General features: G+C 39.1%; 1 protein-coding gene across 10 annotated transcripts in view; it reads right to left on the bottom strand.

Annotated features, from left to right (window-relative positions):
- unc13a (unc-13 homolog A (C. elegans)) overlaps nt 1-22,368 on the bottom strand; it is a 43,272-nt gene that overhangs the window by 3,538 nt on the left and 17,366 nt on the right. For 3 of the 10 annotated variants that reach the window (XM_067514554.1, XM_067514558.1, XM_067514559.1), the window contains 23 exons: nt 22,135-22,250; nt 21,067-21,230; nt 20,822-20,975; nt 20,550-20,618; nt 18,862-18,951; nt 18,558-18,692; nt 17,208-17,341; nt 16,925-17,010; nt 16,065-16,191; nt 15,843-15,939; nt 14,990-15,133; nt 14,770-14,847; nt 14,544-14,621; nt 13,863-13,951; nt 13,580-13,726; nt 12,918-13,041; nt 7,376-7,405; nt 6,397-6,453; nt 6,207-6,287; nt 5,569-5,716; nt 4,696-4,752; nt 1,114-1,206; nt 106-265 (listed from right to left, as the gene is read on the bottom strand). In XM_067514554.1, the coding sequence (XP_067370655.1) occupies nt 106-265; nt 1,114-1,206; nt 4,696-4,752; nt 5,569-5,716; nt 6,207-6,287; nt 6,397-6,453; nt 7,376-7,405; nt 12,918-13,041; nt 13,580-13,726; nt 13,863-13,951; nt 14,544-14,621; nt 14,770-14,847; nt 14,990-15,133; nt 15,843-15,939; nt 16,065-16,191; nt 16,925-17,010; nt 17,208-17,341; nt 18,558-18,692; nt 18,862-18,951; nt 20,550-20,618; nt 20,822-20,975; nt 21,067-21,230; nt 22,135-22,250 (2,458 nt within the window). The other 7 variants (XM_067514556.1, XM_067514562.1, XM_067514555.1 and 4 more) reach the window with 4 other exon arrangements.

Genomic DNA, 22,368 nt, shown 5'->3' with positions numbered 1-22,368 from the left:
TGCAAAGGAGAAAAAGGACGAGTTAACGACAATGCATTCAAATGTTTCTACAGTATCAAAACAAAACAAAGAAAAAGAAAAATCCTAATCAGTTTTATTACTCACAAAGTGAAGGTTTCATTATATTTTGGGGCCCAGCTGTTGTTCTTTGACTTGGTGGCATACTTCCTTTTCTTGTCACTGAGGTGAGGGCCAATGATATAGACCTCCACAAATGGCCGGAATATTCCCTGTGTCTGCCACCTTAGGTCATTGGCAGCAACCACTGAGAAAAAGAAAGTGATGGAGAGAGTGAAAGTGGAAGGATGGAGAGTGGGAAGGTGATGGTAAGACAAAGATTTATGTGGAGAAAAGGTGTGAAATTGTGGGGAAATAGAGAGTGAAAAGAAAAAGGCCTCATTTTCAGTTTTAAATAGGTAGAACCGTGATTTTATTTTAATACAAACTTATTTTACTTCTGCAGTTGTTAAGCAGTTGGGCTTTGGGTTTTATGCTGCTGTGCTGTAATGGCAGATATGACATCAATATGGTGAAAATAAATTATTAAACATACAAGATTTATTTTTCTTAACTAGTATTGAGTAGAGCAACATAATCTGTTCTGTCCTCATGGAAATTATTTTTTAAAAATGCTTAAATTGAAATCTTGACATATACAATTTCCTTCACTTTGTTTAACACTTTAATAAATTGTTAAATGAATTTGAAAAATTACTACTTGTTTGTTCTTGAGCCATTTCCATTGAGTTCAGCCACATCACATGACCTTAAAAACTGAATGGAATTGTCTTAGTTGTTATGGCAATGGATCTGCACACAGTCCAAGTCCAACAGCTGTACTTTTAGGACTATATCCACAATTAGTGAACAAATTCTCCTATATGAAGACGAGAAAAACACATGAAACATTCTGACTTTTCACTTAGCTTAGAACTGTTGTCTGTTGGTATTTGTCATTGTGGTGAAGATCAGATCACATTTCATGACTGATTTATGCATAAAACCAGGAAATTGCAGTGGCATTCTTGCATCTGTAATTCTAAATATTATTCTCTTTTACTGATAGATTAGTTTCCAGAGATGAACGAAGATAGAAAAAGCCCTTTTCTTTACCTTTCACTGTGACCTTGTGCTCTCCGGTGTTAGGGTGAGTGAAAATCTCCACGTGGATGGAAACTTCTCCAACAGCATCATCCACTCCAGAACCTGAGAGGACAGAGAGACAGTGAGTATGTTGTTTAGACCCTTGTATTTAAAATGTCACAGACCAAACACCAAGACAAGACACTGTCTCCTGGTATAAAAACAAGGCTAAGATCAATTCCACAGCAATTTAAATAAATTGTCACTGAAATGAATTTATCTACAGCCTTGCAGACATTATGCAGAATGTTGTCTATACAATCATTTCTTCACTGTGTAACAGGAAGATTTAAAATACGGCATATTGACCTATTGTGCATATGTTGTGGTCTGGAAGTGGACAGTCAGACAAATCTGCTATGAGTGGGTATAAGTGTAATATACATAGTCTACTGTCATTCTCTCTTATGCAGTACAACTGATGAATCCTCAACATGGAAAAATAACTGATTTTTGTTCTAATAACTAAAAATAACAACAAATGTCCAGTCAATAGTTTGACAGTGAAGTGTATTATGTACTTCAGCAAGAGCCCACATCAATGCATTGTAGTTCGAAACTGACTGAATACCATTTGTACAGAGTCAACAACTGTGAGGTAACAATTTGGATCCAGTGAGGACAGTAATTTGTGCCCACTCATAGAAGTGTTGTGTCTGTTCAGATGCAGGGTGGTTAGTACGAGGCAGAGAAGGAGAAAACAGGAGAGAAGCTGAGAAACTGACAGTGTGGTTCCCCCAACATAGAACAGGTCAGGACAGATGGATCTGGACAGGTGGACACATCCATTCCTTAGTTACCCAAGGATGGTAAGAGGAGGGATAATAAAGTGGAAGGAACTTAAAGGAGAGAGAAGCAACCTCTGTTGATGAAGGCACTGCTGAACACCCTAAAAAGCTACCATGTGAAGAAACAGATCTGCAGGACTCAAATTTTGCTTTTCATCACCATATTGCTACGACTTAGCATTTAAGCCTTTGGTTTTTCTAATAATTTTAACTCCAGCCATTGTGCATTCTACTCAAAAAAGTGCAACTCTGAACTTGGGGTCATACTGTTGTAGTTAAAGGGCTGTTTAGCGAGGAGATGGACTATGGCTTGTTTAGATGGCTCTAATCAAGCTTTAAGCTTTTTGTCTGGGAGAGCGATGGTGCACAAACCTTTCATCATTGTAGTTCTGTGTTGCATGTGAACAGGGGGTTTAAATCCGCATACGACTTCAGAAGGATACAGTGGCAGATGGACATTCATTTTCAATGTTTTAATTAGTGTCTTCACTCTGTCAACGGTATCTTTGTGGTGACGACCAGCAGCCGTGTGTTTTTTCAACCAGCCACCCACTAAACAAGGTGTCTGTGGGACTAAGACGGCAGAGTGTTCCTGGCATGCAGCTCTCTGCCTCTCTCCAGGGAAAATTATAGAATTGGTGGTCTTGCTGCCAACAGGACCAAAGAGAGCAGCAGTCATCCATCTGGCCTTGTCTACTCTGTAGAGGACGTCCATAAAAGATGAAAGATACTTTTCTATGTGGGACGCAGGGAGGTGTTGCTATGAAAATGCACGTTTGTCTTATTCAAAAAACACAACAATGTACGATACATAGTTTTTCTCCATATATTGCAAATAATAACCAGAATAGACATAGCTCTTAATTCATAATTAATAAATCTTAAACTTGTTCTGTGATTGTGCCAGAGCATCACGGGTCCTGCGTACTCACAGAGGAGTCGTGATTAATTTCAGTATCAAATAATGCACTCAGCCTGCAGTTCATGACAATTATCCTTTCAGTCGAGTTTATAGGAATAAGCTCCACTGTGCTTCGTTTATTGATCTTCTTCTAATCATCTACCCTAATATGGATTAAAAACAAACTAGTAAGTAAAACCTACTTGGCAGGAAAGTAATTTGCATGCATGTTACAGTGAAGGACATCCAGCAGCTGGCTGACAGATACTACTTTGCAATTGATATGTTCCTCCACTATGGAAGCATAGAATTTAAACTGTATCAGCAATTGAATTACTCATTATAAAGCGGAACCAGTACTGAGCACTTTTATGTTGTAATTCAAAATACTCAACTCTGAAAACCATCCATCTGAATTTGCATGGTCTGAATTTAGCTTTTTTAAATTTCCAGTATCTTATGTCTTCGTTGCTTTAGGATGACAAAAACAAACAAAACAAAAACAAACGTTTTTATATAATGTGCCTCAGTAATCTAGAACATGTTCAGGGTATAAACTGAAATAAATGCATGGATTTAGAAGGACTGAGCTCTTCTACAACTTATTTACTACAAAATTGTCAAGAGTGAGAGCAAACTCTGACATTAAAGGTGTATCACTCTTTTTTCTTCTACTGTATGTGCAGAATTACTTAGGCTTTTTACTTTAAAAAACAGATTTAATTTTTTGTTCACATGCACTATGTTTAACACTCCTATGTATTACTTTTGTTTAAATCTGTGTAAACAAAAACAAAATATTCTCTCCTATTACTATATAAAGTATTTTAAATATAGTACAGATGTTGCCCATTTTAGAGAAGTGTCAATATTCTCTAGCCTCTCTGTCTTACACGTGGTCATTGTGAAAAAAGTGCATTCATTCAGCTAAATCAGTGTTTGCGATTTAAAGACGAAGTCAGATCTTTAGATGCTAATCTAAAGTGACAGAAACCAGACCACATAACTGAAGGGACTGTTTCTTATTGGCTCAGTCTGTGGAAAGAGAATAAGAATAAGTTAAGCACTCTTTTCTCATCATTGCTGCAGGAAGGGCTGCTTCACTGCATGTGGGAGCAGTGTGTGTGTTTGTGCCCATCTCTGTCTGTGTTTGTGTGTGTTGATAAAGCAGGCAAGGACAGGGAGCCCTCCCAGACAAAGTGAGCCAACAGCCATCTTTGTTTTCGTACTCTACTCCTCTTCATCTGTGTTTTTCATTTCAAACACGGTGGGAGGGGCAGTGGCGTGGGGGACAAAGATTTCCTCTGTGTCTTCCTCGGTGGAGCCACACAATATACTTTGCTTCTGCTTCAGCACTCAGTCACAGTGGCTTAGTCACTCACTCTCCCTCTAGACCACATGTACACACACACACACACACACACACACACACACGGCCCTTTGGCCTCTTTCAGTGACATCATGCTGGATCAGGATTCCTCCACACTTTAATGCATTTCTGTTTTTGTTCTCTGATGTCCGCACATCATGCTTTAGTGTCTGCTCATACATACTGTCCATTACGTATGTATTCAGTGCAACATACAGACATCAGTGTGTACATTACATGCATGAATGCATAAAGTCTGTATTGTTATTGTTGTGGTAGTCGTGTGTATTGTACAGTATATGTGTGCAAAAAGGCAGATAGAGAGAGTGCGCTCAATCTTAGCAGAAAATTTGTCTGTTTGGATGAATTTGAGCAAGCAGGAGATTTTCAGGATGCACATGGGGGAGGGTGGAAGGTGGTGGGAGTTGGGCTTTGGCCTGGAGGACTTCTATTAGTCCTGGTTGTCTCAGGCCCTGAGCCTGAGTTCCACATACCCTTCTCTGGGTAAACATCCTCACTAGTGGTGAACCTCACCCCCTTCCCGCCGAACACTGGCCCACAGATGGGGCAGGAGGGAGGGAGTAGACAGAGAAAGGAGAAACATGTAGAAATATGAGGTTTTCAAACGAATTAAGAGTTACAGAGTTGAAACAACAGTTCAACATATACCAGTCCTGTCTGTAAAGAAACAGTTTTTCCCTTGACTTATATTTTTTCTTGCTTCTTCTGTACATGCAAAGCTGACAAAGATGTAGTGCTTAAAAACCAACTCCATGAACGGCTTCGCACAGCATATTCTAATTAGAATTGAGCTCATTATCCGACTCGAATGGCATTTCTACTAATGGTGCCCAGGAACAGTGTGTTAGAATCTGCACTTCCACAGAGATGATGGCGTACTATGTAGTCATCCGATGGTTGGACAGAGACTGAGCAACAGAATCAAAAAGTGAGAGGAAGGAGGGAGTGAGTATTTATTTTTTCATTGCAAATAGCTGTCAGGTCATGTAAAGAATAGTCTGCGTTTCCTGAGGCGGCTAACAGGAGACTCAGCATTTCAAAGCACAGAGAAAAGATTGTGCTGATGCAGCCTAGACTTTCTGCTCTACAAAGCATGAAAGATATTTTTAGGATATAGATCTCTGCGTTTGGGAAATCCTAACGTTTACAGAGGATTGGGAGATTCTCGCTTCACTGAGAGTGCAAAGCATAAAAACACAGATACAATGACCTCAATTAAAAATAAATAAATAAATCACGTCTGTAGTTAGGTTAGCAAAGAAAGACACAGGAAAGTAGAGAGTCCAAAATCTGCCAGTAACAGACAAAGGAAAGCATGTCACAAAAAGAGACAACCATTAGGTTACCTTGTGCATTCTGTGACTGGACAAAGGTCTTAATGAGTTTGTCTGTGGCCTGTGTGTAGAGGGACAAGGCATAGTGGAGAGACTGGAGATCAGGACTCTTTTCTAGGAATGTCTTCTTCAGACCCACACCACCAGCATGGAAATATTGCTAACATATAAAAAGGGAGACAAAAGGAAATGTTATTTATCATCCTGCTGTAAAATAATACAAAAAAATTAATTATACTTATATTAAGCGATGTGACACAGAGTAAGCAGTTGTGCTGTTTTTCCCAATATGTAATTTCAGACATATTTCATGGTCCCTGTCCAGCTTCAGATTCCCTGAACCAAGTCTACAGTATATGTTCTGTTGTGATTAAGATATTACAGTTTAGATATTTACTACTGGCCCCTTATGAATCTATTACAAAACTACATTTCTATAATCAATCTCTGTTTTACTACAAATATATAATATACAAATAACATTGTCCCACCTGGGTATCTCATTTTGCACACTGGGTTCATTGGCATGTAATTTTAAAAGACCCATACCATTAATACAGTGGTTTCTGTATTGATGTAATATTTTCTGTAAACATTAAAGATGAGACCGAAAAATAGAAATTTTTGTACTCCTGTAACAGAGTTTCTACCTTGATGGTGTCCAGAGCCAACTCTATCACAGCACACTGTTTGGGTGAGAGCGCTTTTGCCTCTTCACGAACCATGTGCTCCTGAAAACAACAAGAAAAGCATGATCTGTCTGTCCATTCATACAATATGTTTTTTAGTTTCTAAGTGAGGAAGTCTCGAGAGTCTAACACTGTTAAAAACATAGTGCACCTTCAACTTGGACAGCTGTCCCAGCTCCTTAGCAGCGTTAAAGATGAGCTGAGTGCCCTGGAAGAGACAGAAAGAGAGGAGGAGAGGGAGAAACAGAAGAAAGGTACACAGGGACAAGAGGGGGTGTTGTTATTATCATGACAACACAGGGCAGCAGTTAACGGCTTAGTGTTACACAGAGGACAGTGACGTTTCTGACAGACACATTCAAAAGCAGTCACTCTAAGCCGCTTTAGAGATGTCAAAGTACTTTTTCCTATAACTGCTGTTGTCATACTAATTTGTGTTTTATTCATTCCAAAAAATTACATTCTGCTGCACAAATCTACACACACACACACACAGTGAGACATTTCAATACAAAGAGAAGGGACAGTGGCTTAGTTAGTGAGGATAAGAAAGTAAACACTTTCAGACACTCATGGACAGACTGACACACATACACGCAAGCACGCACACACACAGCAGCTCTGTAGTTGCACTGTGGTGTGCACAGGTATGTACTGGCAGTCCAGCCTAATGCAATATTATGATAAGATAATATGAGTGAAGCCAGCTACACTTTCTATTGTTATCATTAGTTGGTTTTAGAATAGACAGTAGTTACTACAACCTATTGGGAGATTTATAACATAAAGACATCAGAATAATTCCAGTAAATGGAACAAAATACCCAACTGTTTATTATATTATAAAATGTGGAAAAAAAGTGGATATTTCAAACTACGTTGTGTATCATTTGAGTTATATTTCAGACACTTGATTAGTCCGCTTCCTTCTACAGTATGTTATCGTGGGATTTTCACAGTACAGTATATAAAAAGCACTATACAGGATGCCGTGTAAAAACAAAAGTGAAAATCAATATTTCCACTGCTTTGTTTGACTGGGGAGCTGAGGGAGAGAGAGATGAGGACACGGAGAGAAGACAAAAAGGAGAAAGACAAGACACATTGATCTTAAGGGGTTTGATCCTTACATCACTGTGAGAAGCACTCTTCAGCCTCCCCTGGAAAGAGAGCATGTGGTTAATTCATTAACTATGTGCATTTTAACTGTGTAACAAATTTTGAGGATCCTGGCAGAGATGTCCCCTTTTTGTCAGTTAGCAAATTATACTACTTTCCAAAGCAATTACATATTTAGTGTCTTAAAAGACACAGGGAAGTATATATTTTTTTAAAAGTTGACCAAACCATTTGTTGGCATAAAAGACCTAAATTGGTATGATAATATTTCCTTAGAAAGTTGCAAGTAACATTTGCTTTTACTGCACATTGACTTTCATTACTGGGTTAGTTTATGTCAGACTACAGCAATAGTCAAACAGTTTGTGGTCTGAATAAAACTTAATACACAATGACCACTTCCAACTGTTTCTGACAGTGAAATAAGTGGTACTTGTAGTGGAGATTTTCGTAAGCACTTTTGCTAGAGTACTTTGTTTGTGTACTTCTACCACTTCTGCACAGAGTGTAAAAACATGCTAGCCCTTGTGCTGGCCCTTGTCCTCCGTGACATTATTGGGACCACCAGGTGTATTGTTGGGGCAGATCCATCTATTTCATTTTGGGAAATATGATTATTTGTTAATAAAATATTATGTGTTTACAATATGCCAGAAAAGGTTAGTTAGTTTAGCATGGGTAAACAAATTTGCTTATCAGCACCTCTAGAGCTCCAGAAGCTCTAAACTCTCCAACTTCACACAGTGGAGAGTTTGGTGATAATTTAGGATGTGTCACTAGCTGTTGTAAGACACAGGAAGGAAATGACTTCTTGGCAAGCAAGTATCTCCCACAATTCCAAACTATTCCTTTTAAAGAGGAGAAAGTAAGGTTAAGCAATGAAAAAGTCATTACTAAAAGTAATTAAAAGTAATTTAATGCATTTTTCTCAGTACACTAAATGCAGCCAGTGTTTTGATAAATATAAATCCAAACAAATAACCTCTTGTAATACTGTGTATCAGTACCAGCAACATAAAGCCATTTTTACAAAAACCATAGTAACAACAGAACATGAAACCAAACCAAGACAGACCGACATGACAGGTCTGCAGCAACATACAGTACAGTACAGTGTTGTACGGTATACTGAGAGAAGACTGCAGTGTTGAAATAGATCAAATGCAAGCAACAAACCCACAGTGGGGAGTGGGGGTTTAAGACAGTGTTCAAACAGGAGGGAAAGGTGGGGACAGTAGGCGGGCTGGAAAATTGAGAAGGAAGGAAAGTGTTGGTGGGGCAGGACACCAGATACCAGGGTACCAAGAGATTATAGTAACCCCACCAGAGTCCCAGTAACAGGACACAATGCATGAGAAGAAACAAGGCAACACCAAACACAAGAGAGGAGTAGGGTACCACTCCCTGTTTGAGGAAAGTTATTAGGACAGCAGGAGACAGCAGAAGAGGAAGACTGTTAAGGGGTGAGACCTATCAAAATCAGTCAGGAATGCACCATGCTTTTGTCTTCTCAAATGAGAGAGTTGGAGAGTTGGAGAGGAGAGGAGAGCAGAGATTTTAAAAGGTCCCTTTATTGGACATTACAAAAACAAAGCAAAAATAGACCTCTATCAATCATTACTCTAGAAAAGAAAACAAAAATGTAGAGAGATACAAAAAGAATAACCAAAAAGCTAAGCAAAAACAATTATTGAAACAATTCTTCTGTCAGAAGTTTACAATCAGCTCTTCAGTTTCCTCCACTACAGTGCAGAGAACATCCCCTACTGTCCATCTGTGACTGAAAGCCTCCATATTGTAATTCGATAGTAGACGTATTCCACCCCAAGTCTGAACTTAAGGACCCACTTTAGAACTGGCACTAGCTCCACACTGCCAGGACACTGAGTTTGGTTTCTGCGTGTCAGCCAGATGGCCAGTTTAGCAGATCCACACAACAAATTCAGAAGGTTATGTAAATTATTTTTCCTCACCTAACATTTTGGGCCAAAATACAAGAGGCTAAAAGAAAAATCATCCCGAAGACCGTGAAACCACATCTTTAAAAGGTCCAACATTGTTGAAAGCCTGGGGCATTCAATAAATCTATGTTCTAATGTCTCTGTCTGGGAACAGAAGACACACTGGTCCAATAAGCTAGGGTTCAGCCACGCTCTGTATCTGTTCATGGCTACTGCCCCATGTACAACTCTCTGCTTTTCAATGGGCAGCTTGTACAGGCACCGCCAGCTGCCTTTCGGGGAAACGTCTTGACCAAAACACTCAGTAACCCTCCTCCATTTCACTCTTGTCAATGAGCGAAGGTTTGCTCATTGCTTTTTTTCTCTGCACTCTGAAATATACTCAGTTGAGGGATTTTTACAACAGAAGTTGACCTCCTCCTTCCTGCTACTACCCCACAGCTGGAGTGATCAATAGAGAAGGAAAGCTGTACAGTCATCATTCCACTGGTCAGACAGAATACTGTCTTCTGTGAACACTCAAGGATTGTGGCAAGGCAGCCCAAACTTCCTCCACAACTTTAGCAGCCTGATTGACCAGACTCTGCTGGTCTTTCTCAGTGTCCATAGAAGCTCCTGACATCTTGATAAGATGTCCCAGTTTAGGCTAGTGGACTGCAGTGTCTGGGTCCTTGTGAAGTTTTTAAAAAATAAGGTTTCCTCAAACAACCGCCCGGGGTGTCATTACTGGCACACAGTTTTAATAACCTGCCACGCCTACAGTACAGAGGTCCAGAAAGCTGTTAAACACGTGAGGTCCAGTTCATCAGCTTGTAGAAAGAAAAGTTGCCCATCATAGTCCACTCGCCCCACTCTCCTCAGCAACAGGCGAGAAGAGTCGGGCTAACATGACCCAGAGCTGTATAGCAGTTTCTGTGCAGTATAAAGTCTGAAAGAGACAATCTTGGAGTGAATGTCAATCAGGCCTTGACCCCCTTCAGCCACAGGCAGGTAGAGAACTGCTGCCTGGACCCAGTGTTTACTAGGACAGAAAAAGTCCACGATGTCTGGATGTCCCTGGATAACCCTGGATGTCCTCTATCAAGCTGTGGAATCTCCGCCGAGGCAACCAAGTTATTGGAAACAAGATTTCTTCCCCTATATGTCAACTGAGGTAGCCAGCATTTCCATTTAGACAACGGAGCACAAACCTTCTCCCTAACGCTGTCCTAATTTTTCCTCTGCAGAACCTCAGAGCCAAGACAAACTCCAGGCACTTTCAGCCCCGTCTTCCCCCACTGAAGTCTTCCAGGCTAACTACGCACTAGCTGACCTCTCCACTGTCCCAATAGCAATGCCTTGTTCTTTGCCCAATTAACCTTTGCAGATGTAGCTTCCTCATAAAGGGACAGGGTCTCCTCTAAACACTGAACACCCCTTTGATTTGTGACAAAAACATTTAAATCGTCTGCATAAGCAGAAACAGTGAGAGGGGGACGCACACTGGAGAAGCCTGGCAATGAGACAACTCTGAGGTGACTTCTCAGCCTGCACAGAAAAGACTCAATGACAAGACTGTATAGCTGCTCTGAAATAGGGCAGCCCAGAATGTTTGTGCAGGCGAGTCCAGGAACAGAAACAACTCTAGCCTCAGAGACTGCACTTGCTGTAGTTTAGAATCCTTATATCGCATACTGACGGTTTTAAATCCACTGGCGAATTCACCAAACCAACGGAATTCATTCTCCAACAGCTCATTCAGAATAAACGGCAGAACACCTGACACAGTGATCCGCGTAGAAGGAGCTAACGGGGAGGATACTTGCACAAACCAGTCTCTCTATGAAATTGTTGACATCATGCTCCGCTTCCAATCACACAACTACCGCTTTGTCCATTCTTGATGCGAAAAGTATTTAAGAATGGAAAAGTATAATTGTCATGTCCTACCTGGTCATCGACGACCAGTAGAACCATCTTACGCTGTGACACTATTAGCCGGCGGGACAATCCTAATTCACTGACGGAGGGTTGGAGGTGGCGTCTCAGGCGACGCCATCCCCTCCCAATACATGGGCAAAATCTCCCCAACAATCAGTAAAAAAAAACTAGTAACAAGACTTACCAGATCATGCAAAAAAAAAGAAAAAAAAAAAGATTAACAGTAAAAAGAGAAAAACCCCAAATAGGACTTGGAAAAAAATCCCAAACTTCGCGCCTCTCATATGCCCTCCACCCTCATTCGCACTCACGCGGAACTCCCAGCATGCAACGAAGAGGAGACAAAAAACTGAGGAGGGACAGATTTAAGATGTGAGAGTGTGCGAGGGGAAAGGGTGTGATATAGGGTAAAAACAGCGGAAGATCGAAGCCACATATAGAACCAACCACCGTGGACGGACAGACAGACACACACGCAGGAGTGCTGTACTTACAATCATCTGTGGAGGGAGAGCGGTGGGAGAAGATGTAATAATAGTCACAACAACAACAACAACAACAACAACAACCAGAGAGAAGGGTCAGTAAAGCAGCAAAGAGCCCCACATCAATCAGAAAATACAAGTTTGGGCACAAAGTTTGGCCTTGAGAGATGGGGACCAGCTAACACCTGTGTGAAGCCTGAACTAAGGACTGGTAAAGAACTGAGCACTGCTAGCAAATTAGTATGTTCAATAAGAAAGAATAATCTTTGAATAAGTCTTATCTTTCCTGTTTCAACTGAGCAGGGGTAACTGCAGGTCTATGAGCCAGTATTTGAATTTCTAGCCAACACTGTACACTTTAATCACTTATATTAATTATCAGATTATTAATAATGATATGAGGCTCTTTTGATAGTAACCAAACACAAATAAGAACACATATATTAAAACCAAAAGAAAACAAGAGGCTGCTTTCCAAAATGTATGATTCTTTTGGAAGGGGGCCAGATCCTCTGGGCAAAACAAATCATAATTTCTGCCACTCTGTTTTGAGATACTCATAAATCAGGAATCGCTCCAAATAATTTCAGTCTGACATACTGGAGAGCAGCCATGAGCTGGTGTTAGAATGATATGGTGCACTCCTTTTTTATTTATTTTTTGCTTTTGTTTAGATTTTATTTACATAGCTTGGATGAATGAAGGCACTGGGGGTGATGTTTAATACAATGTGTGTGGGGACTGAGGAGAGAATAAGAAGCCATGTAGATGTGATGCAAAACCTGTTTGATCTTTTGTTTATAAGAGCGCCATCTTAAATCGCAACGGCACACACAAAATGTCTGCCTGTCAATTCCCTTTCCTCATGCTCCACCTCCTCCTCCTTTTCTTTTGATGGTGCCTGGGTGTTACATGTGTTGTAAATGTTTTTTCTGCTGTCTACATTATTGCTGCAGTCATCATAAGAGCGAATCAAATATACTCTTTCTTTGGTTTCTGGTTAACAATGCGTCTGTTTGCATGTGCATATTTATCCAGTCTACAAATGTTAGACTAGTGTGTAGAAAAGCATGTACTTATTGTACTTAGAGCAGGCACAATGAAGTATAAGTCCCAAATTAAGAAGTGTAGCCTACCACTATTGTGGTGCCTACTGTTTGTTTATTTCTACATCTGTGCGATCTCACCGTTTGGTCAGTGAGCGGTGGCAGGACAATGGTCTTCTCCATTGTGTTCATCACTAGCTTCCACAGTTCCTTCAACACACGTTTTAACACAGTCTTCTCACAGATCTTCGCAAACAAACTCAGGCTGGCAAGATTGTGAGACAGAGGAAAGAAAGGGAGCTGAATAAACAAGTACAAGAAGGAAGCAAATGCTGTACTCTAGTTCAAATATTCATTTGAAGAATGAGCAGAATAGAATAAAATAATAATTTTAAATAATAATAAAAAAAAAATAACAAAAGCTAAAATTTTGAAGAATTTTACTAATTTGCTGCTCATCCACAGACAGATAACCTGACATATCCCTCTTTTAATCTATATGTGTTTATAAACACATTCCTTTCAATCATTAGTGCTAATATTAGCTTTACACAATCAATGGCTTTACTAAGTCCAAAAGAAAAATTACATAAAAATAATTAACGTCTGTGTGATGTGATGGAACTGTGATGGTTCTCTTCTCAAGCTGCAACTTGATTTAAACTACTCTAAGCAGACTATTGGTGAAACAAAAACAATGTGTTTGAGTCCCTTAGCATGAATAGATTACATATTAAAATGCCACAAAAATTTAAAAATCCCTTTTGAAATCATTTTTAAAATAAAATGGCAAATAGCCTCACTTGCTGTCTAGAAATTCCATAATGGGCTGCAGGACATTGTCAGCATCCTGGGCCACGCTGCTGGCATTGCCAACATTTGAAGTTCCCTTCACCTGAGCCAAGATATCTCCCATCTGCTTCACATTCTCCTCAATATGAGGCTGGAAACTGCAAAGCAGCACAAGAAGATGTGAATTCAGTTTGTTCATCAGCATAATGACTCACAGTAATGTCAAAGTTTGCATAGATGTGTGCGTTGCATATTTGTGCATGCATGAATATGTGTCTTTTACAGTGTTTTTACCTGACAGCAAATACCCTGCTGAGATCATCCATGACATTGTTGAGCTTAACTTGTAGGTCTTTCAGAATATCGCTAGCCTCCACACAAAGCTGGGGCAGGCACAGGAAAACCAACACACATACATTCACAGCTGGTTGGAGTATTTGGTCAAGGGAGTCATGCTATACAGCAATAATGACACTAACTCTTATTCAGATTATAGTCATTTAGACAAACAAAAACAATTTAACTTGCAAATAACATCAGCTGGAGAATGTCGTAGTTGAAGGATGACTTCACCATTTTTCAACTTGTTTTCTATGGCATTAGTTAAGGGCGTAAATGTACATTAATGCTTTTAAACTCCCCACTGACCTCCCTATAATAAGATATTTCTCTGCTTCTAGCTGTAAAACTCCTCCAGATGACATCACCTGAATGAGTTTTTCAGCATTAGGATGCAGATGATATCATCTGGGGGAGCTCTGGAAAAGCAGGTTGACCATGATTACAGCCTTCATAGTGTGAGCAACAGGATGACATAATCTGAACTGAAGTACAGAGATATTTTAATGTAAGGAAATCAAAAGGAGGTTTCAAGGCATTAATTTACATGCACTACCCAAACTAAAACCAAAAGAAGCTAGTACAAAATCAGTGAAGGCGTCCTTTAAGGGAGGATAAAAGTGGAGAATCACTCACATCTTTTCCACCCATTGCTTCAAACATCTTCTCCAGCTGAACTCTCAGCTGCTGAATGTTATTAATCAGGATGCAGGGCTGAGGATAAGAAGGGAACATGTCTGTATTAAACACACAAGTGAGTTAAGCTAAAATGAAATATAAGATTTGTTTTTTAGAATGGACTGAACCAGACAGACTCCTTCGTTAAGACCCATACAGACTCATTATGTCTCCGACTACTCACCACTTTCTCCATAGTGACATAGTTGGCGAATAACTTGGAAATTATATCAGCATATGACAGAAGTACATTGCTGATTGTCTGGAGAGAGAAACAATAAAATAGAAAATAGGTCATAAACTGTTAGTGGATATTTGTTGTTCATCAAATTATGATGTTAGAAATTGCCTGTTTGTGTTCAAAATTATAATTTGACTGCAGTTTTTGATTTTCCTATATTTACCTTGGCAAATCGCCTCATGTAGTGTCCAACAATCTGCGGATCTGGACACTCTAGCTTCCTGATAATCTCAAAGCTCTGGTTGAGCTGAGAAAACACATCCACCACCGAACAGGAGAACAGAGCATGTTCTGATGTGACTTGGAACTGCAGGGCAGAACAGACATACAAGACTATATAGATTGATAGATGAAGCTGGGAGAAGCTGGGAGAAGCTGGGTTGCTGGGACCTCTGAGCATACCATGATAAACCATGTTCCTGGACTGACACAATCTACTAGAACTAGAAACTAGAACTTTGATATCTTTCAGTGAATATACAGAACAGAGTAGCTAGAGTCATCCAGCCTGAGCCAGTTAGACAGCCATTAGGTGACAGGTAGGAGCACCTGTCTGTCTCCTGGTAATTTGATGTCATTTAGCACCTAGTTCATAGTCTTGGTAATACGGTGAGGACAGGTTTCCACTGGTCAAAACTCAGGAATAAGGCTATAAATTTACAACATCCTACTCATCACAGAGTTATCATCTTCTATTAGTGCACATACAGTACATCTACATACAGTACCTGCTCCTTTAAACATCCAAGAAGCATTTTATACAATGAAACATTTGGACTGAAACATACTCTTAGCCTTTAATTTGTGTTTCAGTGTTGGCTTTGAAGAATGCAGGATACGCAGGTAGGCAGTGTGGGAGGCAGAGCAGGAGGAGGAAGAAACTTTCACTGATAACTTTGAGAATTTCAGAAAAAGTATAGTACAAAGGATGGATTACAGTATATTGCCTGAACAACAGCAACTCAGGATTTCAAGAGAAGTGAAAGGAACATTAGAAGAGGAGCTAAAACTATTACCCCATCTTTTTTGTCTCTTTCCAAAGCACCATGTAGGAAGTCCCTAGAAACTTCCTCGTTTTCGTCCAGCCACTGGATGACAAATGGCTCAAACCAGCTATTGAGAGTAGAAAACAAATCAGAAACAAAATTAAAAAAGTAAAAAATCTTTTCTTCCTATCTTCTTCTTTCAGAGTGTGTAAAGTGGTTTTAGGTTACAAAAATGGGCAAGTTGCTACTCACGCAGGATATTCAGGCACTCTGCTCTTGAAGAAGGGCAGGTCTTTGCAATACTCGTTGTAGAGCCACTTGACTTTGAAGTGCAGGTTCATGTAATCTGCACTCTTGCACAAGCGATTTTTTTCATGTTCTGAGAGAAAGAATAAAGCAGACAAATACATGTTTAGTTAATTTTAAGTTTACCTGCAATCATGACAGATCCACTGTGCACATGGGGGCAGACAAAGATAAAGACACTTTCTCAAAGAGTTTCTGAAAATATTTGATAAAGTAGATTTTGTATACTTACCACTGGTCCACTCGAGACAAATTATAGGAGAACTAGTTCATCAATTTTGCTCAACAAAACAAAGATTAGTCTTATTATGAACCTATCATATAAAAATGAAGAATTGCCCTTGAGGCAAACACCTTTTTAGATTTTTTTTATCAAAACCAAATATGGTGGGTGAGCAAGGACAAATAGGATCCATTTTGCAACCATTCTTTACTGAATTCAACGTGAAATATGGTTTCAGCAAATAATGTAATTAGCTGGGTCCACTGAGTAAAACAAAACAAATTAAAAATCTAATCATTTATCTATCTTGTACACAGAATAACCAAAAGTAGGTCCCATGCATGCCCAGAAAGTGAATTATCTAAGCTGTTTTTCTGCTTTTTTACTTGAACAAATTTGGTCCACATGCTTATAAGACAAGCAATAATAAAAATTTGTGGTCCGATACATCACAGCAGGTGGTGGTTGTCACATACTAACGTATCACATATTCTCTCACACAATAGCTGCTACAGTTATTTAACTGGTTTTCAGTGCTGTGACAAGGCTCAGTCATTTGAGAAGCTCTTGGATATGCACTTACCCTCCATTGCATACTTCATATCCTGAGCAAACAGGTTCCACATCACTTCAGCACTGATTTTACCCACATTGAGCTCCTGGGGAAATCTTGGTGGAGAAGAGAAAAGGAGAAAGGCTTACTCTATATGCACTCATGAAATAAGAGCATGAAAGTGCACTTGTAGAAGTATTAAAAGAGAAGTCATAAGCTGTATAACATTAAAATGTCATTAAAAGGGAATGTGATCCATTTTGACTAAGAGCTTTCTAGATGAGAGGGGCATACAGAAAAGTTAAAAACATACTGGTTTAGGCAGGGAGTGTAAGAGTTCTTGTCTTCCTCAATTATGGAGACAATCAGGGTGATGAGCTTAGACCAGAAGTCCAGATTCTTAATGCTGGGTCCCTGCTCCTCTGGAGGCACAGAACCTTGCTTAGCCTAAAATCACAACAAAAACCCTTTACCATACTTGTACTTAAAATATGATCAGCAGACGGAAACAACTTACAACTGTGACAGAACAACTGTGTTCTGCTCAAACAATTCCCAAGCTATATTTGTTTTTTGGGGAATTCTAGGCTATACTGTAGACACCAAACCTTCAGAGACACACAACCAAAGCCTTTCCTTAATTTATGAGACCATTTACTGCTCTTAATGTGAGCATCGCTAAATTTATGTCTGAGACAGAGGAATTTTAGGAAGGAAATCCTGACTGTGTTGTTAATTGTACAACTCATACATATTCAACACTTGCTGCTCAAACAGCTTTAAACAAACTCAGATTGTCAACTGGCTGAATAACATCTTTGAAACAGCTTTAGATGTGCTGGAGAAAAAAAACTAAGTCAAGCACCGCAGGGGTTAAAGAGTGAAAAATGATCTTCCGGGGATTTCAAGAAAATTTAGCAATGTCCCTCAGGATGAAATGTTTTATTCAAGGGATAAAATGCTTATTTCAAATTCACAAGGAGGTCTGAAGGGAGCTGGCACTTTAATGAGGACTAGAAGCAAGTTCTTGAAATCCCTGTTGAAATCCGGTGGAGGAGTGATGGATGGAATAGCCTGGCCTACACAGACTGAGAAGAAGAACTCTCCACATGCATGTACATACATTACAAATGTTTTACACATCATTAAGGATATGCAGAAATCAAGAAATGAAAATGCATTTCAAAAATCCTTTTGTAAAAGTAATATTTTTAGCAAAGAAATGTGAAAGTCAATGTGTAGTCAAGGACCAGGCAAGGACACCTCAACTTAATATAATTCATAAAGAAAAGTGATGTGCAAGTTTGAAATGAATCAACTTGTTTTGAAACAGAGTTAGAGGATTAGAAACATTTCATGCTGTACTATACCCTGTATTAAACTGGGAAAAAATGGACAATGTCATGTTATCTTCAAGGGAACCCATCCATTAATGAAAATGTTCTGTGCATTCTAAAGATCTGCTTCATCTATTTGATTTCTAGATCACTTATTATCTTTTAATTGTTTGTATCAGGTTTTTTTTCCATTACATTGTACTATGTAACAATGCTGTTGCAACTACACAACCTTTAGCAATACTGAACTGAATACACTTACAAAATTAGAATTTAAACATTGATGAGAGAGAGAGAGATTTAATTAATTCATTGCTGTTTCTTACCGGGTCTGTCTGATACTCCCTGCTGTAGAGCTCGTGACAGTTATTAAAGATGTACTCGTAGGTGGAGTTCAAACAGGCTTTGACACAATCCTTCACTACCTGACTGGCTCTTGGTGGAGACTGAAGTTCTTGGACCTGGATATGCATACAAAGTAAGTTGGGAATCCACATATTGAGGAAACTATAGATTCTGTTCATTATATTCCAGTTATGTGAAAATATGGGTTTAATGGGTAAATGGAGGGCATGAAGTACAGAAGAAATTTTAAAAAGTTGGAGAAGAAAGTTAGAAGAAGAAGGGTACCTTCATTCTGAAGAAGGTGATACTGGTCAGGAGGTCCACGGTAGACTTGAGGTCCTGCAGCCTCTCAGGACTGCTGGCTGGGAAGTTGTTCTGAAAGAAAAACAGAAAAAAGAAAACGCTCAGATACTACACATGACATCGCATCCATCCTTGTCCAGAGAGTTTTTTGTGTCCATAAAGTTTATTATATGGTGAAAACGTGGGCTGTATTGAATGTATACGAATGAATGTGCCACTGAGGTTACTGTACCTATTTCAGATGAAACCCATAAAGGTCCCAAAATCTGCGTTCAACAAGTTGAACAAAATGATTTCAAACTTATCCAAATGGGCAGCACATTAAAGACCCTTGGTATCATGGATAAAGGATCATACCTATATCCAGTGGATCCACATACAACCTCTGCGTATAGCACCCCTTAAGATGTTAACCTTTTCCAATACATAAACAAATTTCATTGTATTGCTAATCTTAAAGGCTCCATACAAATGCATCTGGATGTAAGCTTCAAGGGGTGGTCTGTATACGGACTTGATTTTTTTACATCAGATTCCCTTATGCCAAACTTAAGTCATTTGAGCAAATAAAAATTACATTTGCAGACAGACAGAATTTGTTTTTTTATCATGACACATACAAAGTCGGACAGTATTTAATAAAACATACAACAGTTCCTTATAGAATTGAAATAAAGTTGGGCAGCAAAATGTTTTGAATTTTTATATGTAACAATTCTGTCCATTTAATACCCCATGGCAGTAACTGGAGAAAGCTCCAGCTATAGAAGTTAATAACAAGATACTTTTAAACCCCATTCACAATCACACACATATTTTTTGGTCATGCCTAATGTTAACACACTTTTAGAAGCATGTATTTGGGGCACTGAAAGAGGTCTTCTATCATGATATCCCACTGGATCTCACTGGATTTAAAAAAAAAAGGGTTAGAACAGTGGTTGTCAACCCATGACCTCTCATACCCCTGTCCTGCTTGTTTCCAGCTATTCCTGCATTACACACTGCTTATTACAGGACAGGGGTCTTTGTGGACTAGGTTTGAAACGGATTTGTATAAAATGTATTTTATACGGGCTTCAACAAAGTCTATTACAATCAAGTGTTTATTATATAACCGTTCTAACCGATCCAAAGAGTGTGGGATTGGATTTAGATGAAGCAAATAACATATGCATTATGATCATAATATTTTAATGAAGACATTCTCCCTATATCCTACATTATGCCAGCTGTACTTTTTCGTCCCTCTTTTGTTTTTCCTTTGTCTCCCCCCTATTTATTTGTTTTAATTATTGTAATACAAACTGTTTTCATTCTATTTGATTATGTTGTACAGCCCGACAGAATGTAAAACCAACTGGAAAAATGGAAAAGTAAAATGTAAAACAGCTCCAAATAATAAGCTGTTCTAAAAAGTTCTAAAAAAAATATTTCACTGCTACCAAACCCTCTGACTTGTTACTGTGTGGGTGTGCTGTGTTTCCTGGATAAGTCTGTGCATGTTTCAGAGGAACTGTCAAACTAATTATCACATCCACCCGCTCTATTTTACTGCTTCTCACAATGAGAGAAATATAAGGAGAAGGAGATGCATTAAAGAAATATAGAATAATATATTGCAGAAGGTAATTTATGAGTGCAAATAGTAAGAGAGAGAAAAATCTTACTCGATACATGGACAGGTCAATCCTCAGAGAGTTGTGCAGCTGGTCTAGGAGCTTGACAAATCGCTCTTTCTGTAGGTAATGACACATAAGTATTAGTATGTATAAAAAGTATATATGTAGGGGACATACTAGGCTGCACAATGCATGAAAAAAAGCGTTTAGTAATCACATGAACTGTAGTTTTTGGATAGATTTGTGCAACTATTTGATAAAAAAGGTAGCGACACCTGTTAAATTTACCAATTCAGCTAAGGGTTTCTGCAGTGACTTACCCCGAAGTTAGAAGCAGCAAAGCGGTCAGAGGCAGAGACATTATTGGTTGCCTGGGTGGTGTGAGCATAGTAGGCATTGATGTTGGCCAGCAGGGTACTCATCACTGCTGGCACACCTGGGCACATGTATTTAGATGACAGGCAGGCAAAGTGGCTGCAAATTGAGAAAAGAGGTAAACAACGCAGCGCACCTTACAGGGAGATATATGCATGAAAACACAACAATGCATTTCAGTGGAACATACGTCATGGCCTGATAGATGGACTCCACTCCATAACGCATAGCAAACTCATCTACAATCTCCTGAGGAGTCTCCTCAAAGTAAACCTTCCACGCATCGTCCCCTTTAGCATCCGGAATTTTCACCACACCATTGTTCTGGATATCAGTCACAAAGTGGAACAAGTTCTACAGAATGGAAACGCAAAAGAGTTACACAGGAAATTGAATGAAACGTTTTGAAAATAGAAACTAAAGTAGCATCACACACATCAGTCAGTTGTAATGGAAGTTTGTATGCAGTTCATTGTGAAAAGGCAAGACCAGATTTCAACCTCTTCATGTGTTTATCTTTAAACAGATGTACTACATCCATGAAAGTAAATTATGATGCCAACACAAGGTGCTGTCTTGGCTACTCGGCCATAAAGTGTTATGCTGTTGTAAAACATTTGGCTTTGTGGTTTATGGGCACCTATGTGCATCAGTAACTGTGGTCATTTGTTGGTTAAGGTTCAGCAATTAAGTTTTGGTGAGTAATGGGTCAAGCAATGATTCTGTACAAGGCTGTGATTGGTCTACAATCACTCAGCAGATTTCTCTACACAGTGGACACGGTGCTGAAGCGGTCATTATTTTACTAGAGTAAAGTAAACTTCACAGAGTATTAACTTTTATAAATATATATAGTATTTATATAGTATATACATTTATTTGGAATTAATCCCTTATATAGGTGAATGTCATTCAAGTAAATTAACTTGTTTAATATGGATCATTAGGATGACTTGCCGAAGAGATACATGCACAGACACAGGATGGGAAAAGTACACATTCAAATGTTTCATTTCTACAGGTTATTATGCCAGCAATTAATCACAGCACACTGACAGCAGATTGAGCTTTCTGTAAAAGCTATCCGAATAACTATCAGTATAGAGGATCGTATTGTATCAATGTGTTTGAAAGTGTTTTTTCAGGCCTTTGGACTGGTAAAGACTCTGGTATATAACACCAGTATATATTTATTTATTTATATTTATATCTGTTGAAACACACATACAAACACACACAAAAGACATATTGAGCTTACTTCATGCAAACAGGTGTACTGAACATGATATGGGGCGACCGTCTCCTCTCCTTTTATCTCTACATTAATGTGCATGCGGATGGCCCCAGACACAGCTGATTTGTCTGTACGCTTATCTGTGAAGAACAGCAACATACATTACCAAACCGCAGAAAAACTGCAGGTTGAGATAAACAGATCAAGGACATTACGATAGTATATGTTAGTCAACCTCCATATTTAAGTGACACAATA

The sequence above is a fragment of the Channa argus genome, chromosome 8 (assembly GCF_033026475.1).
Source record: "Channa argus isolate prfri chromosome 8, Channa argus male v1.0, whole genome shotgun sequence".
NCBI lineage: Eukaryota > Metazoa > Chordata > Actinopteri > Anabantiformes > Channidae > Channa > Channa argus.
Note: the sequence above shows the minus strand (reverse complement) of the source record. Positions and strands in the feature narration are given on the sequence as shown.